This window comes from Lissotriton helveticus, chromosome 5_1, assembly GCF_964261635.1.
Source record: "Lissotriton helveticus chromosome 5_1, aLisHel1.1, whole genome shotgun sequence".
Taxonomy (NCBI): domain Eukaryota; kingdom Metazoa; phylum Chordata; class Amphibia; order Caudata; family Salamandridae; genus Lissotriton; species Lissotriton helveticus.
This window is the reverse complement of record NC_136065.1, coordinates 1,324,641,780-1,324,664,634: the sequence shown is the minus strand read 5'-3', so window position 1 is coordinate 1,324,664,634 and position 22,855 is coordinate 1,324,641,780. Positions and strand designations below refer to the sequence as shown.

Below are 22,855 nucleotides of genomic sequence, written 5' to 3'. Positions count from 1 at the left end.
GGGGGCCTTGTGTCTTTCAGTCTGGGCAGTTCAACGAAGACATGATCCCAACAGTAGGATTCAACATGCGGAAAATCACCAAAGGCAATGTGACCATAAAGGTAAGTCTCCCTGCTTCCTTCATTCATCAATGCTGGGATCTATGCTGTTTGGGAAGGGTTGCAGCAAGTGTGTAAAGGTTTTTTAATATATTCTCTTATTTGAGATCATAAGAAGATTCGATTAGAGGAGAAATGGTGGTGATTGTCTATCTAAATTGTCACTGGAAAGGATTAAACTAGTTTGGGAGATTTACTGCATTGAAGACACAGCATCAAAATAGTGTATATCCCTCGATTAACTCTAGATGTTATTATCACAGGGTACATTTTCCATCTCATAAAAAAAGGTATGTAAGCTCAGTTGTCATGGTTTTTGGAAATAATGTAATTCCAATATCTAAGAAAAGGATATTTAAAGGACAGTAAATGAATGTTAGTCATTCCCAAGCTAGATTTGCACTAAGATTCACCAAGTTCTGTATTGAAACAACACACATCACTTTATTTAAGTAATAGAGGGTGTGTAAAAAATGATCTTGTCTAAAATAATTTTAAAGGCAAACTTGAAATCAAGATGAGATTTCCATTTACTGTAACTAGTGAGTCAGGGTCCCCCTAACCACAGGTAATTTATAGTGAAGTGTGCACGGATGGGTATTTAGAGACTTTTTGTGTATTGTCTATTTCTACTAAATGAGGGTACAGGGAATTTCTCACTTGTTGAACAATAACCCTGGAATATGCTCCAGTAGAGAGGGCAACTTTCCTAAAAACCTTAGGATGCACCCTTTTCTTAAAGTGGATCCGTTTAGTAAGTCACATTTAGTGTACACATTGAGATGCGTCAAGCTATTTATAATAGTCTAGTACTTCTCGCTTCTCATCATCGGATTTGAGCCCACTCTTCTTGCCTCCAGGAAACTCGTAAAAACGTATCTGACCTGCCTTTTCCTGCGTTCTGCTAAAAAAATAAACCTTCAAACAGACATTTCGCAGGGTTGTCTTACCTGTGATGCAAGTATTTCTTGTTATGTAGCGTTTTCATAGGGCTTCAGTTATTTCCTATTGCTTCCTTTTTAACTGTTAACCTCTATAACACCTGTTAATGCAGGCCTATTGTATACGACTCCTAGATATATAAATATATATATAATGGTGTATTGCTTTCTGAGCTAATATTTCAAAGACTAACACAAAGCATCTATGACTACTGCAAGTTAAAGCAATCACAATGTCAAATATGATACATGTAAATCCATCACAGGTACTGCATAATTAGGTCAACCTTAATAACTCTTTAGTTTTATTCTATACTAGCATTGATGTCTGTGTGTTTCTGCACCATGCTCCATCAGAGGTAAAATCTGCAGCGTACCCAAAACGTAAACATACAAGGAAAACTGCGGCAATGATTGCTTCCTATATTTTTCTTAATGCCGTCACTGACACAGTCTTGATTTCCATGCTTTTGTTTATTAAGCTTAAAACTAATAAAAGTAAAATGTTGTTTATTTGGAATACATGATTAAAATCAATTCAGTACTCACCACATAAATACATCTATAACATCTTCGAACAAACAAGATCACGCCTGGAACATACAATCCGTCTTGATATATTTTTGTGATAATCCAGGTGCACACTCTTTTTGTGATATTTGAGTATTCTGCTTGTTTAGATCATTTGGCTTGCAGAGGGAAAGCCCCACTAGTTGTGGGAATCATAAAATTCACTTCCATTGATTTGCTTCTGCTGCACACTGCCTTCCCATGCACTACTTAAGTTTTCCTTTGTAGGGTTACTATTGAGTGTTTTGGTGTAAAAATGATTGTAGTCCACTCCATGGTTGCTATGTGACATTTTTTATATTGATTGTCAGAGTCAGTTAAGAAAAAAGTTTATAAATAAAAATATATTTGAAAATTTTGATCTGAATAGTTATCACTGGTTCATTAGTGTTCATTACATCCTTGACCCATTGTCAATCGTCAGGTGCAAAGTAAATGTTTGTCTTCATGGCAATTCCTGATAGCAATGTCAGAAAAATAAACGTAATCAAAACAAAATCTTAAAAAAGGGAACCATAAAGGCTGTTACATAAAGGCTGTAAACATGATTAATAATAACAAACTACGCAAACGTGATATTGAGATCAAATGGCAGATGCCAATCAGTATTCTTAATAGTTTATAATGGTTAATGTGGAGCTAAAAATATTTTGATATTCTAGGTATAATGAAAACTACAATGTGATTTTAAATTAATGGTGTAATCCTTCTGTTGCTAACAAAGGGCCTGATTCACAAAGGAAATCTGAGACAAAAGAATGTATGATGTTACTATGCATACATTCTCAACGCATGACTTTACAACGCGGTCGTTCCAGCGACCTCGTTATTACCACGCAAGCCATTACATCGCAAGTCGTAGCAGCGACTTGCTCTAGGGGGCACGCTGGATTTAGGAATAGTATAAATTACTATTCCAACTCCAGTTTGTGCAACGCCCCCTAGAGCAAGTCGTTGTTATGACTTGCGATGTAATGGTTTTAATGGTAACAACGCTGTCATTGTAACAACTGCGTTGTAAAGCCATGTGTTCTGGGAACAGCGTTCTAAACACAGTTTCCCAATACAATAGTCTAACTTTACAACTTTTGGTATGCAGAGAGGTCATTTACATATCGTATCTTTACGTCCGTAGGCGGCTGGATTCTGCGCCCCGGGCCATAATCCCGCACCTGGGCCGTAATCCGGCACCTTGGCCGGAATCTCCACACCAGGGCCGGAATCTCCGACTTGGGCTGGATGAAGTGTAATCAATGAGCCGAATGCATTTTTTTCAAAACGGAACATTAGGGATGTGAGATGAATGGTACAGGAGGTCATGAAAATCAGTTTGGGAAGGGAAAAGGGTGTGGCCAGACACTACATCACATCCCAGAAAAGTTTGCTCTCTTGCATCATGGTATATGCAGTCCACAATTTGCGCTCCTCTCAGTGTTGATTGTAGTGTTACTCCCTTGTGTAACATCTGGGCCGGGTGTGGAGATTCCAGCCTCGGTGTGGAGATTCCGGCTCAGGTGCGGAGATTAAGGCCCGGGCGGACGTTAAGATATCGGGCCCTGAGTGTATATTTAAAAACATTGCTTCTCAACTGAAGATCTTGGGTGATTGATTTTATAGGCAAAAAAGGGAGCTAAATTAATGCTCACACATATTTAAGTTTCTTTTACCTCTGAGTCCTTCTAGTCCTGAATGAGGTTTGATAGAGTGGACCTTTTATTCGAGAACTGTTGCTTTCCCTCAGAAGAGAAATGTTGTGGCCTCGGAAAGGCTTTGTTGGTTTCCCTGAAACCCCAAGTTACTTGTATGTATGTATGTTTGTATCTGATATGTATGTAGCTGAAATGCAGCAAAATGGGGCAGAGAACCTTAAGTCAATTGGTAGTGCCACTTATTGCAATTACAGATGTTCCATCACATTACACATGTCACCAGTGATAGTCTAACGTTGAAGCAAGAATTCATTAAGAAACCCTACTATTTATCTCGTGAGTGCAGCAGACATTTGGTTTGCTTATCAAAGGCTAAAGTAATTCAGGAATGAAATAAGAAAGTTCATGGGATATGAGGACACAAAAAAAAGAAAGTTCATAAGAGAGTTACGTTTAGCATATCCATGTCTACCAGGCTGGTGATTAAATGATAGTCAGCACTACATTAGAATGACTAGCTCAAACCTCCTCTGTATTCTTTATTTTTAGGTTCCTAGTGACAAAAACCAACGGCTTAGTAGATAGATTGGTATAAAGAATTCCTAATGGTGAGAGGTTTCAGTTTGGAAATTCGACCAAGGCAATGACGATAGAAATAATAATAAAAATGGTATGTGTGGGGTATCCAGAAGGTGTTGTAAAGTGCTATATAACTTCAACTGGATTTTAAGATGTCTCAGTGTAAATGATAACTTCATTAGTGATTTTCCCTTCGATTATGTTGGGTTTGTATCTCATGGATTGTGTACTTGATTCAACAGTTAACGATTACATATTGTAACTGTCCAAATTTATCATCATTCAATTTTATTTCGGGATTACCCCATGAAACATGCAATAACATCAGGTGCATTGTTTCCATAGTAATAAATACATGCAAATACAGTGACAAAATGCACATACAATTTGTACATGCACTATGCACATATATGTTTTCAATATGCATCCTTTAAAATACCTATAAAAAAGTCATAAAGAGATTTATGGCCTCATCAACTCAAAAACATCTCGTAGTATCACACTTTAATCAGTATGCTATGGTGTTTACATTATGAATAATTAATTTGCAATACTATATCCTTCATCTTGTTTCGGAAGGATTGACCTAAGACTCCAAGCAGTGAACACACATTTTGTCAGGCCAAAAACAACTTCACTGTTGTCTGACTTGAGGAGGATCTTCAATGCTATGCAATTTTGCCTAACTCCCAAGGATCTACAGCCTGGGTGAATCAATTTTTTCCTGATTTTCTCATATGCTTTGCAGAAAAAAGCAGGTGTTCCACCATGGTATAGTACATTTTTAGGTCTCGCCTTTTTTCCATTTCGCAGGAATGGAAAATGGAGAGAATTCTAGTGGTCAAAATACTCGTCAAACTATGGCTTTTTCGGTGCTGTTTTCTTCGAGTTCACGTGGCCACAGGCACGCGCTTTTGGACCATAAAATTTCACGGCCATCTGTTCCCCAGCTCCAGCACCTGCCATCTCTCTCCCCGCACACAGCCTTACTCGGATTTCTCCTCCCCCTCCCCAGCCAGCTTCCCCCAGGCCGTGTTCCCTCCCACCGCCATAAACTTTCATGGCCATCTGTTCCCCAGCTCCAGCACCTCCCCTCTCTCTCCCCGCGCACAGCCTTACTAGGATTTTTCCTGCCCCTCCCCAGCCAGCTTCCCCCAGGCCGTCTTCCCTCCCACCTTTCCTCCTCTCTGTCCCTTCTTTCATTCACAACTTGTTGGAACTGCATTTGGCATGTTTTCACAAATCACATTGTCCTAAGTAACTTTCTTTGAATGCCAGACATTAATAAACATTACATGTATTTGCATGTCTCTATAATGTGCTGCACGGATAAACACTTATGCGGTCCCAAATGCGAGACCTATTGGCTATGCCAATGCTTGTTTTATAAAGAGTTCTCAGCTCTACAGCTGCATCTTTATAGAAGTTGAGTTCACTAGGATACCAGAGTCTTAACCAATAAAGTAAATGTCTTAGGTTAGCTAAATGGGCTATCTTTCTGACCCCTGGAAGAAGAAACAAAAATAGCACAGGAGTGTTATGTGGCTACCCGATCAACAAACTTTTTTTCTGTTCTAGTTAGAGTATCCATTTTGCAATTCGTCCAAATATCTGCTCCATAGGGCCCCGCCCCCTGAAACTTTGCACTGTAAATTTGAAAGGCTGCTGACACTGGCCTGAAAGTTGTCAATCTGTGTCAGGACAGCCGCTGCTCTATATTTAACTATCAAGGAACTCTTCATAATTTGCCGGAACCAAAAGAGTGTGCTGGCTAATTTAACCACCAGGAAATTAAAAATGTTAACTTTCTCAAGAGACGTTGCCCTCAGTGTCATACCCCTTTAAATAATCTAGGGGATTTAAAAACATACACTTTGTATTGATTCATAACTTTTGTTGCTCACAGAACCCTAAGAACCTATTAAGGAAGGTCTGTAAGCCCGTAGGTATCTTGGTGATCAGGATGCTATCGTCAGCCAATAGTAATGATGCTATTTTAACTTCTAGGAAATGTTGGGAATCATTGTTATGTGGTATACCAATTTGTTTGAAAATGTACCACATCTTTGCTTTGGCAACCAGGACAAAAGATTCACTTAGATCTACAGAAGAGAGTTTCAGATGTTCTTTTTTCAGCTTAACACATATCCAATATAATAATAGAAGACGGAAGACTTAGGGCCTGATTTAGATCTTGGTGGGTGAATAACTCCATCACAAAGGTGGCGGATATCCCGTCCTCCGAAATATAAATCCCATTATATCCTATGGGATTTTTGTTTTGGCAGACAGAATATCTGTCACCGTTGTGACGGAGTAACCCATACGCCCAGATCTAAATCAGACCCCTTGCCTATTTTGCTAACCCTATTTATGAATCTCGCCTGGAGATTGGATAGAATGACTCCTCCATCAATTCCTGGAGGCGATCCAAAATGTGTCTGCAGAATTTTTTAAAAGATTATTTATCAAAATAATAGGCCTGTACTTCCTTGGCATGCCCTTGCTCCCTTTGTTGGTAAACGGGCCCTATTTCTTCCCCTTTCCAGGAGTTCTACTCCACTCGGAAGGGCATTTGATAACATATTTATACATGGTGTTCATATCTGAATGCTCCGATTTGTAAACATCTCCCGGTATCTTATCAGTTCCCAGGTGCTTTCCTATGTCAGGTTTATAAAATCAAGCACTTTGCAGATGTCATTCAGACTGTTGGATATCAGTCATTCGTTTTATTAATACAAGCCACAATCCGTTTTCAATAATTACTTTTTGGGGTCTACATTATGTTTATTTTATATAAATTCTATAACTAGGTATCGCAATTTGTTAATATTTAATCTGGTTTCCGTGAGATGGGCTGATGTGGACGACTTGGAATTCTGTGTTCTGAAGTTGCTTTATGCATTATGCATGTTTTGTTCTTTCGTTCTGCCTTTCCTATGTACCAGTCCACATTTAATGGGTATAAACAGGGGCTGTGTAGATGTTGCTTCATGAAGCAATTTCATCGTTTTCTAGTGTTAAATGGGGTACAATATAACCTGGCATAATGGTGTTATTATTTCCAGAGTTATGGCAAGGGAAAGTGCCTTCTTGCGTTTCTTCTGTGTTTGTTTATTGGTTTCAGGAGTTCTAAAGGCCAATTCCAGAACCGGACTCAGCCAAAAGCAGCCCTGACAAAAATGTTCAAACCATCCCGCCTCTTTTCTTCACCTAGCTATCTCTCTTTCCATCAGTCCATGTCTTCTCTCCTCTTCCCCCTCTCCGACTGCTCTCCACATCCCTACCAAGTATCACGCATCAGAGGTCAGATTAACGCATTTTAGTTCTAGTGGATGGATTACAGCACTAAAATGCTTTAGTCACACATTATAGCCCTAAAAACCCCCATAAGGCGCTAACGAGGCTGCAAAACAAAAGCAGGTAGAGCACTTTAAAGTAAATGTAAATGTAAATGTGGGATACTTGTAAAGCGCACTGTTACTCTACCCGAGTGTCCTGGCGCTGTAGACCGCTGGGAAACCCGTCCTTGTTTTTCCCTGTGAGATGGTCCCGTTCTGGGTATCTCCAGGGTGAAACCAGGCATCCTCGGCGTCTGTGGGGCGTTGTAGAGATGAGGCAAGCTTAATGCCCAGAGTTACTGAGTGTGTTCCTTGGTTAGAGTAGGCACCGAGGCGAGAATTATCGAGTCCGCTGACCCTGGTCCACGACCCTGCCGCGTCGGGAATTGAACCCTGGTCCCGGGCCGTTCTCAGCTTACGGGTCTGCCGCCTCTAACCAGTGAGCCACACCTCTCCATTCAAGTGGCTTCATGGAAGTACCTGTAGTGCAGCTACAACCTGCCAAGAGCAAATCAATTGTCCTATTGATACACTGTGAACTGGTCGGTTGGGGACAGGGGTGGTCCTGATCACTTCCAATGAAGCCCTTATTGCCTCATTCTTCCTGGTATTACATGGTGCTGAAGTGATAAATACCTACAGCTGCCCGGATAAGGAGGACAGTGCGGCCACACGATGCTTTAACTTTTATTTAATTTCAAACAAGGCCCTCAGTCTACACCACACACTCAGCAGATTGGCTCAGAACAGCAGCGGCTGCTTTGTGTTTTTTGCAGTTGCGTGCCGCACCTCGAACCTGAGTTCTCTGCCTCTCCTCTGTGCTGGTAGGAGGTTTCTTCTCCTCACTGGCTGGAGTTCCATCGCTCCTGTCCAGCCAGCCACCACTGTAACCTGCTCAGACATAATTGCATCCGCCAAATGAATCGCCAATGGACAGTTATAGTCATATTGCAGCTATCAGGTGTGTAGGGGAAAGCACAGGCCTGCGTTGTTCAACCTGTTGATGTCCGCCACCTCTGGCATAACTATACCATGGGACCTGCAGCTCTTCCTGCTGGGCGGTGGGCCGCACCCTCCCTCTCCTCATTAGCAGGCCTTCTCGCAACTGATTCCGAGCTGGTGACCTACCATCCGTGGGTGGGACATACCTGGGTGACGGGACGGCATTATCCCTCTGTCCATTGCTGACCTTCTACTAGATTTCTTACACATTAGCAGGAGCACCAGTAGCGTCCGCCTATTGGTTTTCCAGCTACCCACGTAGGCGAGGCTTTCCTGGCACTAGTTACAATAATGCTCCATCTTGCGAATCCCGTATAAATCTCCCTGGGCAGGAAAAAACTAGTGCTTCTGTTATGAAACGCTCGGATGCCCCTGTGCAAAGGTCGCGCCATATAAAACTGCCAACAATGAAATACAGATCTGCTTGTCACCCACTCTCTATTCTCATCGTAAAGCAATTAAGTATAAAACATTAACCTTTGATGTGGGGAAAAACACCCTCTAATGGCTGAATTGCAGAGTGACCGAAATTGTACGATACTAGACAAATACCGAGCCTCCTAGTCATCATCAAGTGAGACACCTCCTTCAAATATGTGAGCCTCAGATGTGCCCCATATGAAAAAATCTCCTGTGTTTCATGTAAAAGGCTACAGTGGTGCTCCAGGCTTCTATTCTAAGAACTGAAACCCCACATATGGGACACACGACAACGGACTTTCCTCTTAGTCCACTAATAGCATTTTCATCAGGGTGGTACAGTAATACTTCTGCAGTACATGTTTAAAAACTCTTATATATAATAATTTTATGTACTAGGGTGAAACAGGTCTGTGTGTTAAAAAAATACACTATTTTGGATATTGATAAGTTTGTATCATATTCTAACATGATGTTTGTTACATAATTTACTAGCCAAATATTTTCAAGGCTCGACTCGAGCGTGGCCTCTTAGAGCCAGAGCCGACCCTTAGCCCACCTCACTGTTAATTTGTTTGCTCGCCCACCTCTAATTAATTACTACTAGTGAAACTAGTGAACAATTCCCCACCTGCCCTTGGTCACTTGTTTTAGGATGGGCTGTCCCAGTACAGAAGTAGCGGCTGACCGGCCCCCTTTGCCCTGTCGATGGAACCTAAGGCTGAGAGAGACACAGAGCACAGTTTGACTTTCTACCAGCATCACAACACCCCCAGCAGCTAAAGGTCCAGGCAGCAGTGCTGGCCTTATGATGGAGCAGTCTTGTGAGACAGTACTGTGGTCAGACCACAAGTTAAGTCCAAGAGCAGGCTTCTTCACTGGTTAGCATCAGGCTCACCCTGCGTGCAATCAGCACAATACGATGCACCCCAGTCTGTATGTAGCCCGGTATGTGGATAATAGTGAGAAACTGCAGAGGAAAATGGTATGAATTAGAGAACAGGAGTGATTAAAACACACCGAAAACTCCGACTGCTTCAACAGGCAAAGAATTGCTCAGTTCAGAAAAATACTTTCTGAATTGAAACGTTCAATTCTAATTAATAACAAAATCATTGGTGTTACTACCTGATCTGATTACGCTAATAAGTATTGGTGATACCAATAGGTCTAGCTTGTTTTACGTGGATGATCATTGCTGTATATATATATCTGGATATAGTGGCTTACAAGTCACTGAGAGGCATTCAAATACAGGTCATTACTTTTATTTCCTCACAAGAAAGTGTCACTCAATGTGTCACACATTTGGCAGTAGAATGTCACTCATACACGCACTGAAACCACAGAAATGTTACAGATAAGCTATCTGAAACTTGGCACTTGGCAGCAATTTCTCCATCCCTCACCCCCACTCTCCTTTTCTCTTGATGCCCCCTGTGCCTGCTGCAAATAACCTCGGGGAGCAGGGAAAAGTGACAGACATGTAAAGTAGTGGGCTGTAGGCCCACATACTTAGAAATAATGTACGCTTGCATAGTAGTATGGTACTGGTATTAGCCAGGGGCACGTTTGCCCATCCCCTTTTATTAGCAGGGTCACCTGATTGGTGATGCCAGTGATGGGTGGGTGTATACTGTAGGTACAGCATAATCCTGTGCACTGAAACATGTCCAGTAGGACACTACATCGCTCCCAAACTTTATTGAAAAAGAGATGAAAAAGTTCAACCTGTGGGAAAGAATAAACAACAAATCACAGCACTACTGAGTGTCTTCAGGCCATCTGCCAGGCAGAGTTGGGTCTCTTGACCACATGTCAATGAGGTTTTAGTCCACCTTGGCGATGTCACCTGACCCGCCTGGTCTCACGGTGTTGGAGACTATTTACATAGTTCAACTTGAGGGTGCATCAGAAGCGGTAGTGGAGTCCACTGCAGAAATCTTCTTGAAGGCGCCCAGGCTCCTTTAGATGGTAAAGCTACAAAGACTGAGGACGACATTGATGAATGGGAGTCTTGCTTGAAAGCCATGATGCTTCCAAGTGCCTGCTGGTGGAGCAGTTCCAGACTTTCCTCTCATGCCAGGACTTCTCTCTCATACCAGGGATCCCCTCTCACAGGAATCCTTATGAGGCCCTTTTTGCTGGGCTGTCACAGGACTGTGTGGACTGTGTGGGGCCTCTCGTGGGCCACGCGAAGGCGTCGCTGAGGAACTGCCAATCGGACCACAACCGAGTTGCTCTTGCAGCTGCAAAGGGTGGTTGTCTCAGGGTCTGTGTGCTCTGGCCATCAGGACTCAGGTGCATGGGCTGTCATCAGGTGGAGTTTGAGTAACCAGTCTCCGTCCATGACCTCAGTGCTTCCAGGTGTCTGTCGTAGAACTGCTGCAGACATCTCTCTTGTAGGGATTCTACTCTCACCGGAATTCCCTTGAGGCCCTAGACCCTTGATTGCTATGGGACTGCATGGCTCCCTTAGGCTGCACAAAGGGGTCACTGCAGAACTCCCAACAGGGCCACGGGCAAGCCTTGTGCAACCCAAAGGATGGATGGTCAAATGGTTGACTATGCTCTTTTCGGCAAGTCCCAGGTTCACAGGGGCTCACAGAAGATTTCTGGGTGGCCAGCCTCTCACGGCACCAGGAATGCCTTATTGGTCTCTGGATGTTTTAGGCGCTAGGATCCACTCTGGTTGCGCTATGCACCGTTGGTCGTTCTGGTGATTCACCTGGAAATTATGATGATTACCATCTTACACTTGGGCTTCAGCTGTCGATGTCTTGCTTGGAACGAGGAAGACTTTAAGGACTTTGTAGCCATTTGAAGTTATTGTTCAATATGTGCAATTGCTAGCCCGGATGTCATCTGTGCCAAGCAGCCGGTTACAGGTGACTGGACGGTTGCACTGTGGAGCATGGGGCCTGGAATCGGTTTGTGCTTTTTGGTGACTTACAGATGGTCCACCTTGGAGCTGTCTCTAGTGATGTCTCTGCACCCCAGTGGCTGGGTTGTGTTGACAGATGCCCTCTCCGGTAGTGGCACGAGTCCCCAGTCTCATCGCTCTTTTCCCTTTTCTCTTGTGCACCTCTGGTGGTTGTTCACTGTGTGGCATAGTGCTATTCAACTCCTTCGCAATGTGACGTCATGCCGCGCTCTTCTCTACTTCCGACCAGGTTCCCCACATTCATGTGGCGTTATGCCACGTGTCTCATGTTCACTCCGCATGGACATCTCGCTGGTCTTGTCTGGTTCTTAGGCTCTTGTCCTGTCTGTAGGACAGGCTTCTCCTCTTCGTGAATCTTTGTGCTCCACTCCCTGGAGAGGGTCACCTTTCTTCCATCTTCTTCACTTGAGGGCGTAGTACTTTCACCTTGAGCATGCGCCGTCACGGCGCTTGCTCCTGCCTCCATTCAGGCATGCTTTGCAGGGTCGCTCACTTCGTGTGACAACTCTCAATGATGGGCCAATGGTAACCTTTTGGTGCTGGGGCGGTTGCCTGGCGCAGCCTCTTCCCTTCATCATTGCTTCTTCCTTCTGCTGCACCTGCTCCTACATTTCCAGTTGTAGGCTTCCGCGCACCTCTGACTTCGGGCTCTCGGTCCTTCTTCAAGGTCGCCCTCTTCTGGTGCTTGGCTGCTTTCGCTCTCATTACCTCCGCTGGACCTTTCTTGTCTCATTTGACGCTTCGCAGCTCTCCTGGCTGGACAGCTTTGGGCATCTTGTGGAGTCAGCTTTCTCTCTTTACAGGGGTTCACAGTCTATCCCCTTCAAATAATAACCAGCAACCCTTGGGCGTGTGGTGCACTCTTAGCAGTCTCTTAATTTCCTTGGTGCTTTCTTTCCTTAGTGCCACAGTCTGTGTACAGTCCGCCTGTTTCCTCTCTGAGGAACAGGGACCATTGGCTTCACTGAATCTGGCTGTCCTTTTCTTAGTTGGGGCATCTTTCCTCTACTTAGGACTCCCTGTGGGAGTTAGCAGCCTCTCCCCTCAGACACTAGGCAGCCCACAGGAATGTGTGGCAATCACTTGGCCATTCCCTGTGGTGTACTTCTGAGTGCATAAACTTCAAAGTAATAGATAGAGGGTGCACAGCGTTTGGACTGTATTAGGTTTAAGGGTAAAGTTCAGGAAAGATTTAATCAGTTAGGGTGCTCTCGCAGGTAGCGTGTCTGTCCTGTCATGCTATCAAATAAGCTGATTGTAGTGCATACATACATATGAATGCATCCCTGTGTGAGGCACACCTGTGGGTTCAACAACAATTGACTCCCATACAATGTTCATCAGGTTTTGTAAAGTTTTTGGTTTAATTATGGTCTTCTGATATTTTCAGCATATCATGTGAAAGACATTGTCATCGTTGTAGCATAATTCGTCATCGCATATGTACAAGTTTCCACAACTCCGGTGCATTTCGGGCGGTCAGCCCAATTGTCAAGGAGCTGCCCACCCGAAATGCATCGGAGTTGTGGAAACTTGTACGTATGCGATGACGAATAATGCTACAATGATGACAAAGTCTTTCACATGATATGCTGAAAATATCAGAAGACCATAATTAAACCAAAAACTTTACAAAACCTGATGAACATTGTATGGGAGCCAATTTTTGTTGAACCCAGAGGTGTGCCTCACACAGGGATGCATGCATATGTATGTATGCACTACAATCATCGTACTTCTGAGTGCGCCATCTAGCTGGCACCGTCAGTCCGTATCAATGGGGTATGCAGTATCCTCAATGCTGCAGTGGGCTAAGCTGCTGGGGCCCAGTAACAGTTCTGGCTGGCACCTCACCGATGCTGCATTACTTGTCAGTCACTTACTGGGTACTGGAAACACTGGTGTGGTGCTTTCACAATGTGCTGGTGCAGCAGGGCTGCTTATCTTGAGCTGAAGTTTGCCCGGTTGGGCCATCATATTCGAGTCCCTTTAGGTGGCACTATAGCTACTTCTTACAGGATGCGGCATCCTTCTCATTCCTGTGGGTCATTCTTGACAGTGCCTTTCTGCAGTCACTTCAGCATGCTCTACTTCAGTCAGGGTCGCGGGCATTGTAGGCGTATAGACCGCGCTGGTGCGGTCCGCAGAGCTGCCACCAGGTGGCGCTGCAGCCACTACTTCATTCAGGCCGCAGCAGCTTTCCTGATGCTGCGGAGCTTTCACCTAATGCTGATGCTGATTTTACACATAATTCTAGAGGGTCAGGCTTTTATCTTCAAAGGTGTTTAAAACACCGTTGGGCCGCCCTCCTTTGAAGTCACCTGCTTGGTGCTGTGTGATGATTCGCCGATAAGTGGCGCTGCAACCACTGCTCTTCTTTGGCCGCTGCAGCTTTGTTGACGCTGTGGTCAACACCGGTACTGGAGAATCAAGTGCAGGGGAAGCAGTGTTAGTGCAGACTTATGAGACGATACAGGCAATGATGGTATGTGGGCGCGCTGCTCTGATCCTGCTGTGGCTGCTGCAAGAGAGCGTCTCTTGCCATGCCTTGTATTGTGTGCTGGCTTCACTATTGTTTTGCTCTTGACTCATTGGCAGGGATGCACCTCTCCTTCTCATGCTGGGACAGATGGCAGCATGGTGGCGTCTCTCAGAAAGGATTGAGGGGTTAAGTGCGCTACAGGGGTGTAGGCGCATCCCTGCTATGGGCACACATGTGCGGAACTGTGTGTTGTGAAAACAACAACAACACAGGGAGTTTCCCAAAGTTCAAAATAAAGTTCTCTTGTGGAAAGTTTCAGAAATTTTTAATCAAAGTTTTTCATTCTTGTGTTTCATATTACATTCATATGAAATGACAGACCATCGAATTAATCCATTTTTTATAGGTGGCTCCGATGCATTTCGGACAAGAGTGTCCTTTCTCAAGGAGCACTAGAACAAAGAGAATATATGCCAATCAATATATATACAGAATAACATCTGATGCAACATAGTCATGATTATGTGAGTGACTTAGTGTATCGACCTCATGCGCCCAGTTGCAAAGGGGTGTCTCAATGAGAACGGAAGACCGAGTGGAGAAAAGTGCGGGGATACCAGTTAAAGATATTAAAATGCGGTTTTCCCAAAGTGTATGCAAACGTGAGGAGATGAAAGCGGTAACGACGTGAAACAAGTGATTAATCAAAAGAAATGAGGTGGAGGAGAGAGGGTCCTGGGGGGTGGTTGGTAGACGTTACGGGGGAAAGTGAAACAGCGAAAGAATCAAGCCGTCGGCTCAAGCGGGCTTACGTGTGCAAACTGAGAAAGTGCTCGGCGATCCTACAGTGGAATAGGATCGGTGTCAGCGAGATTAAGAAAAAGCCGCGAAGGAAAGCGGGAAACTTACTTGGTCTGCTAGGGTTGCGGGACCATAAAACGGGTTCCTCGAGGGTGAAACTCCGCGGGGCAAATGCGGAGTTAAAGTGGGTGGTGGGAAAATCATGGAAGTGGAAAAGGGACTCCGGAAATTGGTGTGTTAAAGTAGTGAGTAAAACGGGTGGCCATATTGGAGGGGAGGGTGAAAGATAGCGAAAGGTATAAGTATGTAGCAGAACAAAGTAGTCATGCATCAAAGAGTGCCCACAAGTGGCATTTAAAGAAAGCAACTTAATTCTGTCCGGTCGTTAAGACCACACGGTTTCTGGGATTGTAATCTGTAGATCCAGGCGGTTTCCCTCTGCAATAAAGTCTTGTTATTGTCTCTGCCTTCAATTTTGGGAACAATCTCCAGGACCATGTACTTGAGTTGAGCCACCCTGTGGTTGGCTTCGTTGAAGTGAACGGCAATATTGGACTTGGTGTTTTTAGTCCTTATATTTGATTTGTGTTCGTTTAATCTCGTTTTTATTTTCCTGCTTGTTTTGCCCACGTAGACTTTGCCACATGGGCATTTTAAGAGGTAGATCAGATTTGAAGAATCGCAAGTGGCATCTACAGTTAGCTTGATGTCAAAACCTCTCATGGGGTGGCAGATGATGTTTCCTTTCATTACAATATTGCAATTGCTGCAATGATGGCATGATCGTGTGCCAGTGTGGGTGACTGAGGTACTCGCCGTTGTTTGCTTAGATAGGATTTCTTTGAAGTTCATTGGTCTAGTATAAGCAAAGATCGGAGGATCTTGGAAAAGGTTTCCGAAATCAGGTTCCGATGCGAGGATGCGCCAATGTTTCATTATGATCTTATTGTATTTGTTGCTGGAGGTGGAATATCTGGAAACTAATACCATTCTCTGGCCTTCGGTCTTAGGTTTGCTTTTGAGAGCTTCCGTCCGGGAGGTAGAGGACGTGCGGTCCATAGCTTCCTTGAGGATTGTCTCTGGATATCCTCTGCAACGAAATCTAGATGCAATGTTTACTACTTGGTTCATCCTAGTGTCTGGATCAGAGACGATGCGGGTTACCCTCAACATCTGCCTGTAAGGCAAATGTCTTTTCAGAGAATCTCGATGGAAACTGCTGAACAGTAGAGCGTTATTACGATCAGTAGTTTTCCGGAAGAGGTCTGTCTGTACACCCTGTGAGGTGATTTTGATGAGGACGTCCAAAAAGGCGATCTCTTGCTGGTTAATTGTCCAGGTGAGGTCAATGCGGTCATCTTTGGTGTTAAGATCAGTTAATGCAAGTTCAAGACTTGCCTGAGAGTCTTTCCAAACAAACAGTAAATCGTCGATGTAGCGTACATAAAATTTAAGATTGTCCATCCATGTTTTGTTTTGATAAATGTGATTGAATTCAAAATCACCCATGTATAGGTTCGCGTAGGTGGGAGCCGCACAATTTCCCATGGCCATTCCGGACATTTGTAGGAACCAGGTTTCATCGTATTTAAAGTAGCTATGGTATAGGGTGTATACCATGAGTTCAAGAATGAATGGTTTCAGGGAGTCACTAATATCCGATGAGAGCAATGCTTGTTCCACCGCGTTGATCCCTCCTTCGTGGGAGATGGAAGTATACAAACTTCTTACGTCCGCAGTACATAAGATAAGTTTCTCGTTCTCAAGGAATTCTATTGTAGAGAGTTTATTCAATAGTTGTGTGGTGTCTTTAATGTAGCTGGGTAATTTTTGGACCATAGGTTGCAAGTAACGATCAATAAATGTGCCTGTAGGTTCGTGAATCGAACCCCTAGTTGAAACAATAGGGCGAAACGGTGGATCCAGCAGGTTCTTATGGATCTTAGGTAACATAGTAATAGATGGACTCCGGGGATGTTCGGTGATCAGGTATTTCTTAGTTCTGTCATCAATTATTCCTTCCACATGGGCTTTTTCCACGATGTTTAAAAGTTCCATTTTATACTCCTTAGTAGGGTTGCCGTCAAGGGGCAAGTATACATCCGGATCCATGACATGCTCTCTGGTTCTCTGTTTATACAGTTCAGTATCAAGGATGACGAGAGCGCCTCCTTTGTCGGCTTTCAAGCACTTAATAGTTGGGTTCTGTGCGATCTTTTTAAGCGTATCAAGATCCTTATTGGTGATGTTCTTGTGAGTCTTTTTGCGGAAATTGATCGTAGAAATATCCTGTTTCACTAGAGTCTCAAACGTATCGATGCTTTTGTGACTTACTGGGGGTATGAAGGTGCTGGGGGGTCGTAAACCCATAAGTTGATCCGGTTTTGGGTCGATGGTTGGGTCAAGGACTCTCTCAAAGAAATGTTTGAGTCGAAGCTTCCTTGTGAGTTTAAATGTGCTCACATCTAGTTCTAGTAGGTTGGTGTCGCTGGTGGGAACAAATGACATGCCTTAATTGATGTAAGCCCAGTCATACCTGGAGGGATCAGGGTGCCTGCTTCATGAGCGTCCTGCTGACAGCGCTATATGGTCTTCTTTGAACTGCTCACCAGCTCTGTCAGCCTCGTAGTACGTGGATGGCAGCTGGGCATCTGACTGTTGGAGATGAACAGTCTCTTCTCTGCCAACTCAGGGCTGGTTAGGACAGCGTGCGGCTACACGGTACGACCAGCTCTCTGGGTCCTTCTTGCCCTGTCAGGCCTCGGATACTGGTGCGCTGGCAGCAGGTGCTGGGCGCCCTATATTCTGGCTCTCCTTTCTCCTACGAATATCAGCAAAACGGCGTTTAGCAAACACGCAGGGTCAGAACTCCTTGTCATCATTGTAAAGTAGTGGGCTCTAGGCCAACATACTTCGAAATAATGCACACTCACACAGTAGTATGGTACTGGTAACTGACCCAGGGCACGTGCACCCGCCTCGTTTTATTAGCAGGGTCCCCTGACCGCTGACACCTGTGATGGGTGGGTGTATAGTGTAGGTACGTCATAATCCTGAACACTAAAACGTGTCCAGCAGGACACTACATCAGGCCCCACCAGTGACATCCAAAACCAGCCTCCAAGGGCTCCAGCCCATCAGGGTAATGCCCGATGGAATATACGGCCACGCTGGTCCTGGACACTTCCTTATGATTAAGGCTGGATTGATTAGCAAAACTGTTCATAGTTGATAATTGCTTAGAAATCGTGTTCTCACTGTTGTAAACTCATAATTTAAATTCATCGTACAAACTTTGCGGATTTGGACTACATCATTTTGTACATTATCACACCCCTAGGCTGTACAAGGGAAGCAGTGCACAGAAGGAGCACAGCAAGGGATGCCCCATCTCATTTACGCATAATATATATTTTTCCCGTAGGGCTAATAATACAACTTCAAAAGAGAAAATACATATGAAGCAGCTCACAATGAAAATGAGAATTCCCCTATTCTCGTAAAATAATTACTTAGATCACTAATATTAAAACAGCTACATGCATGCTTTAAACAGCAACACCCTGCAATGCAATCTAAGATTCCATCTCCTCATCAACAAATTGGTAATATAGAATTGCATTTTTATGTCTGAATAATTTCCAGAGACTTTTAGAGCATTCGAACATAATCATAATAGAAGAAATCAAGATAAATCTAAAAATTGAAAAGAAAATGAATACAGTTATTTATGTTCCTCATGGACCGCGAATCACCAACGTGACATCACACATTCTTTGACCCACTGACAGCACAGGCTTGAGCCTCCCTCCCACCAAGAACAGCCTCCTTTCCTCTTGCTGAGAGTCTAAGGTAAGAGCAAGCATGACAGTAATGATGTAAGTAGAGTTCTGCTGGTGCCTTCGTGGCTGCTGTTCAGAGGGAGAAAGCAGTGCCAGAGCCAAGGGTGTCCTAGAGCAAGTCAGGCTAGAGGTTGCTACATTAGACCTCAGAGTTTACCATCCATGATATTCATTTAGTGACTTCTCGTAAAACTGTAAGGTCGCTTTATGGCTTTCCAGGAAGATACTCCTGCGGATCCTCTTAAAAGGCATATGACCTCCAGCTGGTTGGAAACTGTTTTATTGGTAACATTAATAAGTAAGCTCTGCCCAGCTTTAATGTAAGTTTTCCAATTTTGTCAATTTAGAATTGTATAGTTACTCATGAGAGGGCAGAATCTTTCCATTCCAGGGGTGTAATGCAGGATCCTGTAGCTCCTCAAGTGCAGGCGGGTCCCCAACACTTAATGGGGTCCCACAATCTTCACGGGCACCATACAGTCCGAGTCAATATCTGTGAGATATGGGAGGCTCAGGGTCCCCTCATCACATTCCGCAGTGGGCTTCATAATTTTGTGTCTCACGCTATCCCTTTCTCCCTATCACCAGGAGAGAGCAGTGCTACTCCTATTGCTTTTACTGCAAGTGATTAACTTTCCCTGGTGGTATTAGAATTCAAGTACTTTATCGTAGTAATGCATTCCATGGGAAGCAGATGCCCTGCGAGCTTATAATGCTCCTTCATCAATTTGCTGACTGACCAAATAAAATGCCTAGCGTCTTGGTTAGCGTATGTGCTTCTGCTCTATGAGATTCAATGAGACGTGAGATTTGGATATACCTATGCATGGTTTTCCACCTATCAATAACACTGTCACCAAAACATGTGTGAAACTATAGGTTAATACGCTATATATTCCAATCAACCCAGTACTCAATAAACTCACTTTTAAAGCACAATATTAACATTGATGTCTTGCTTCCAAACCAGGATGAGGACCCATAAATTATCTCAGCAGACTACTGATTATTAAGTAAGGCCTTCAGAACATTTTAGAAGTGATTGTATAATCTTCATGACAAAGATGAGGTGTCTAGAAATCATGGTAAACTTGGCGTCCAGTATTAAATCTCCATTAAGAGAGTCAAGATTTCTGTCTTAACTTGAGAAAATGATTAAATATCCTCAATGTTATCATTATGAGACAGACTGCCTGGTGAGAGATTCAAGTCCTGCTAGAGTACACAAAGATATACATTCTTCAGTAATTAATATTCTGCTCTGGGAAGTTAGCCCAGACCATCATGTTTGACTGAGGTAATTGTTAATTCAAAGTTAAAAGTAAAGTAGCGTGACACATTTAACCTTGACACTCACAAAACAATCCTTGGGTGTGGCATTCCCATAGACATTTAAGGAGCACCACCAATAGACCTGCCCCACGTACACCATCTTTGCTAAAGAAGTTCCATTGAGGAATTCAATAGTGGATGACCAGCAAATTTCTAAAGTTGTCCAGCAATAAGTCCAAACTGTTGGTCATTGGAAGAAATTAACATCAATGGCATGACACAGTTTGGCCTTCCTCCCTATGAGGCCCCTCTAAGCCAGCAGCTAAAGTTAAAATTGAGGGGTTCCGCTTGCTAACGACCTCTCCCTGTATTGTCTATTTTCTTCCAGTGGATTACACCTGCAGGGGAAGATATTTTACACTTCAGACCTTTCATACTAAAGTCATCAATTTGTTTTCTATCTCGTTCAGACTATTGTAAAAAAAAAAACATATTATTTTATTCTATTTGTTTTTCTAAAGTGAAAAAACACTGTTTGGTAGCCTTAATGCACTTTGATCTGAGACAAGGGTTAGGTAGTCCACCGTCTGGTATAATAGTTAACTACAAGGACCAAACTCCCTGTGTGATAGACAAACAAATACAATCCAGGGAAGCTTTCAGAGTGATATTATTTTGTTTTTCATAACATTTTTGAAACAACAATGATTCAAAATATGGGATCACATGTGTCTGTGACCACTGAAGGGTTGCTGCTGTTTTTTAAATGGAATTAATGCAGAAGAAATTTGTGATGTTTTGTACTGGTTTTTAAAATTGAAGTGAACATCAGCTTACATTATTCTATATAAATGCTATAGCCATGTGTTTCATCATAACTATACCAGTACCGATGGTGAGTTTATTTTTGGCGTACACCCATACATGATCTATTTCTGAATTAGTGAGAGTACCAGCACCCGTTCCTCCCTAGTCTTTCTTTTTTGTGGTTCACCCATGTGGGTTCTTGCTGGTAGTAGCCATTATGGTAAGGAGTAATGAGATCCAGCCTTTCACCATCATTCTAGTAGCACTGCCAACTCTCTCAGTAGCGGTGCCATTTAGAGGTAATTGGGGAAGGCAACTGTTATGCCATAATGTTGTTGCACACCCAGTGGACTGCTTTTTAAACTGTATAACTTTAAGAAAAGGGTGCCTCAGCCCCAGTTTCCACCAACATGCATCAGTGTGTCCCTTTGCCAGAGAAAATATGCTGTCCCCAGTGCATGAAAACAGTTGCAGAGAGGAACAGGGAGCACAAAAACATGGAATGTCGGTTCCCCTTTGACTCATCTTCACTAGTGAGTGCCCCTCCATTCCTTGATGAGTGACCAGAAGACCTCCACGAGGATGGGAGCAGTTGCAATTCATTTGAGCCCATTGTGTGGTTGAGTGACTGGATATCCCTGTGCAGATATTAACAACACACCCCTTACTCTGTTTAGGGCAGTCTGTCACTGCGGATCCCTATTCTCAAAAATGTCTCACACATCAGAGAAGCATAAGTTGATCTTCCCTTCTATGCCCTCGAGTACCTTATCTAGTATACTTGTGGCACAGGTGTCTGGGTATTCATAAAAAGGTCTGCATAGGTTCACATTCTCCATACGTTGGTTTGCATCTGAGCATCATAGGGTTTTGAGGGACTTTTCAGTGCTATTATGCTCCTCGTTTATCATCCCGATGACAGGTCAGGACCGCATAGCGTATGAAGTGTCCCTACTTCTATACTCACTCTCGAAACATTTACAGTATAGTCTCCACCTTTAATCTTGCCTATTCAGCCAATTATTACATTTGTGCAGTTTCAATATTTTATCGTGAGGCTTTTTTGTAAAAAGTAACAGATCAAACGATATTGCTAAAAGTTTTATGCTTAACTACATGCATGCTGTTAGATCCGCCTTTAGGGCAGTGCCACTGTTGCGTCCGCACTGGGCGCTGACATGTGTAGGGGGCGCTGACCTCAGGGGGGGAAGTAAGTAAGCAAGTAATAACTTATCATTGGAGAGATGAGGGGCACTCTTGCCTGGTGGTAGTGAGAGAATCCGAGTAGGCGATCATGGGCTGTGGGGGCGCCAAAAATGACTGTTGCAGCGGGCGCCACCAGCGCTAAAGCTGACCCTGCATGCTGTAACTGAACATGCATGCCTCACACCCAGCACATGTCTAAAGCCAAAATCACAGAGCACGTTCACCTAAAAATCATGACTGCCTGTCCTCAGGAGAAGATGACTTCACCTATCTTGATAAGTTGTGCTTAGGGCTCTGCCTTTGCCAGGAAGCAATCTTCATGGATATGTCTCTAAATTCTCCTATCAACAAAATGCAAATATATGCCATTTTTTCTACTTATATACATTATTCTTGAAAAACAGATTGATTTTTTTTAAATGCACATCCATTCATGAATAGAACGGATTCAGTTTTCGCAAGTCTAAAACTGGCAAAAATAAATTCTTGAATATGCAGTGTCGGAAATCAGGTCATGTTTCACATTTTCTAACCAGATGCAAAATTGGCAAATGTATTAAAGTACAATCTAAACTTAACTTTTAAGTATTTCAGATATTTTTAATATTCATCTCTAAAACAGTTATCTTCTACCCAATTGGTACGTTTAAAATTAAATGCTGAGTATTTGTAGAGCAATCGTCGCCAGTTTCAAAATTGTACGGTTCAAATAAAGCTCCTACTTAATAACATAAGAGAAAGGAAATCACTGACTCATTCGGGCTGGGAAAACTAAGAGCCAACTACATGTGTGGTTCGTATTTTTGAGAATTTTCAAAAGGTTTCTACATATTACTGATATTTTCATAAAAGTCCAAAATAGCCTCTGACAGATGATAAGAGAAGAAATGAAGAGATG

At 43.3% G+C, this 22,855-nt stretch overlaps 1 protein-coding gene across 1 annotated transcript in view; it reads left to right on the top strand.

The window, feature by feature from the left end:
• Positions 1 to 22,855, top strand: part of ARL8A (ARF like GTPase 8A) — a 222,894-nt gene that overhangs the window by 86,559 nt on the left and 113,480 nt on the right. The window contains exon 2 of the mRNA XM_078644165.1: positions 21 to 101. Coding sequence (XP_078500291.1) covers positions 21 to 101 — 81 coding nt within the window. The remainder of the gene's footprint in view (positions 1 to 20; positions 102 to 22,855) is intronic.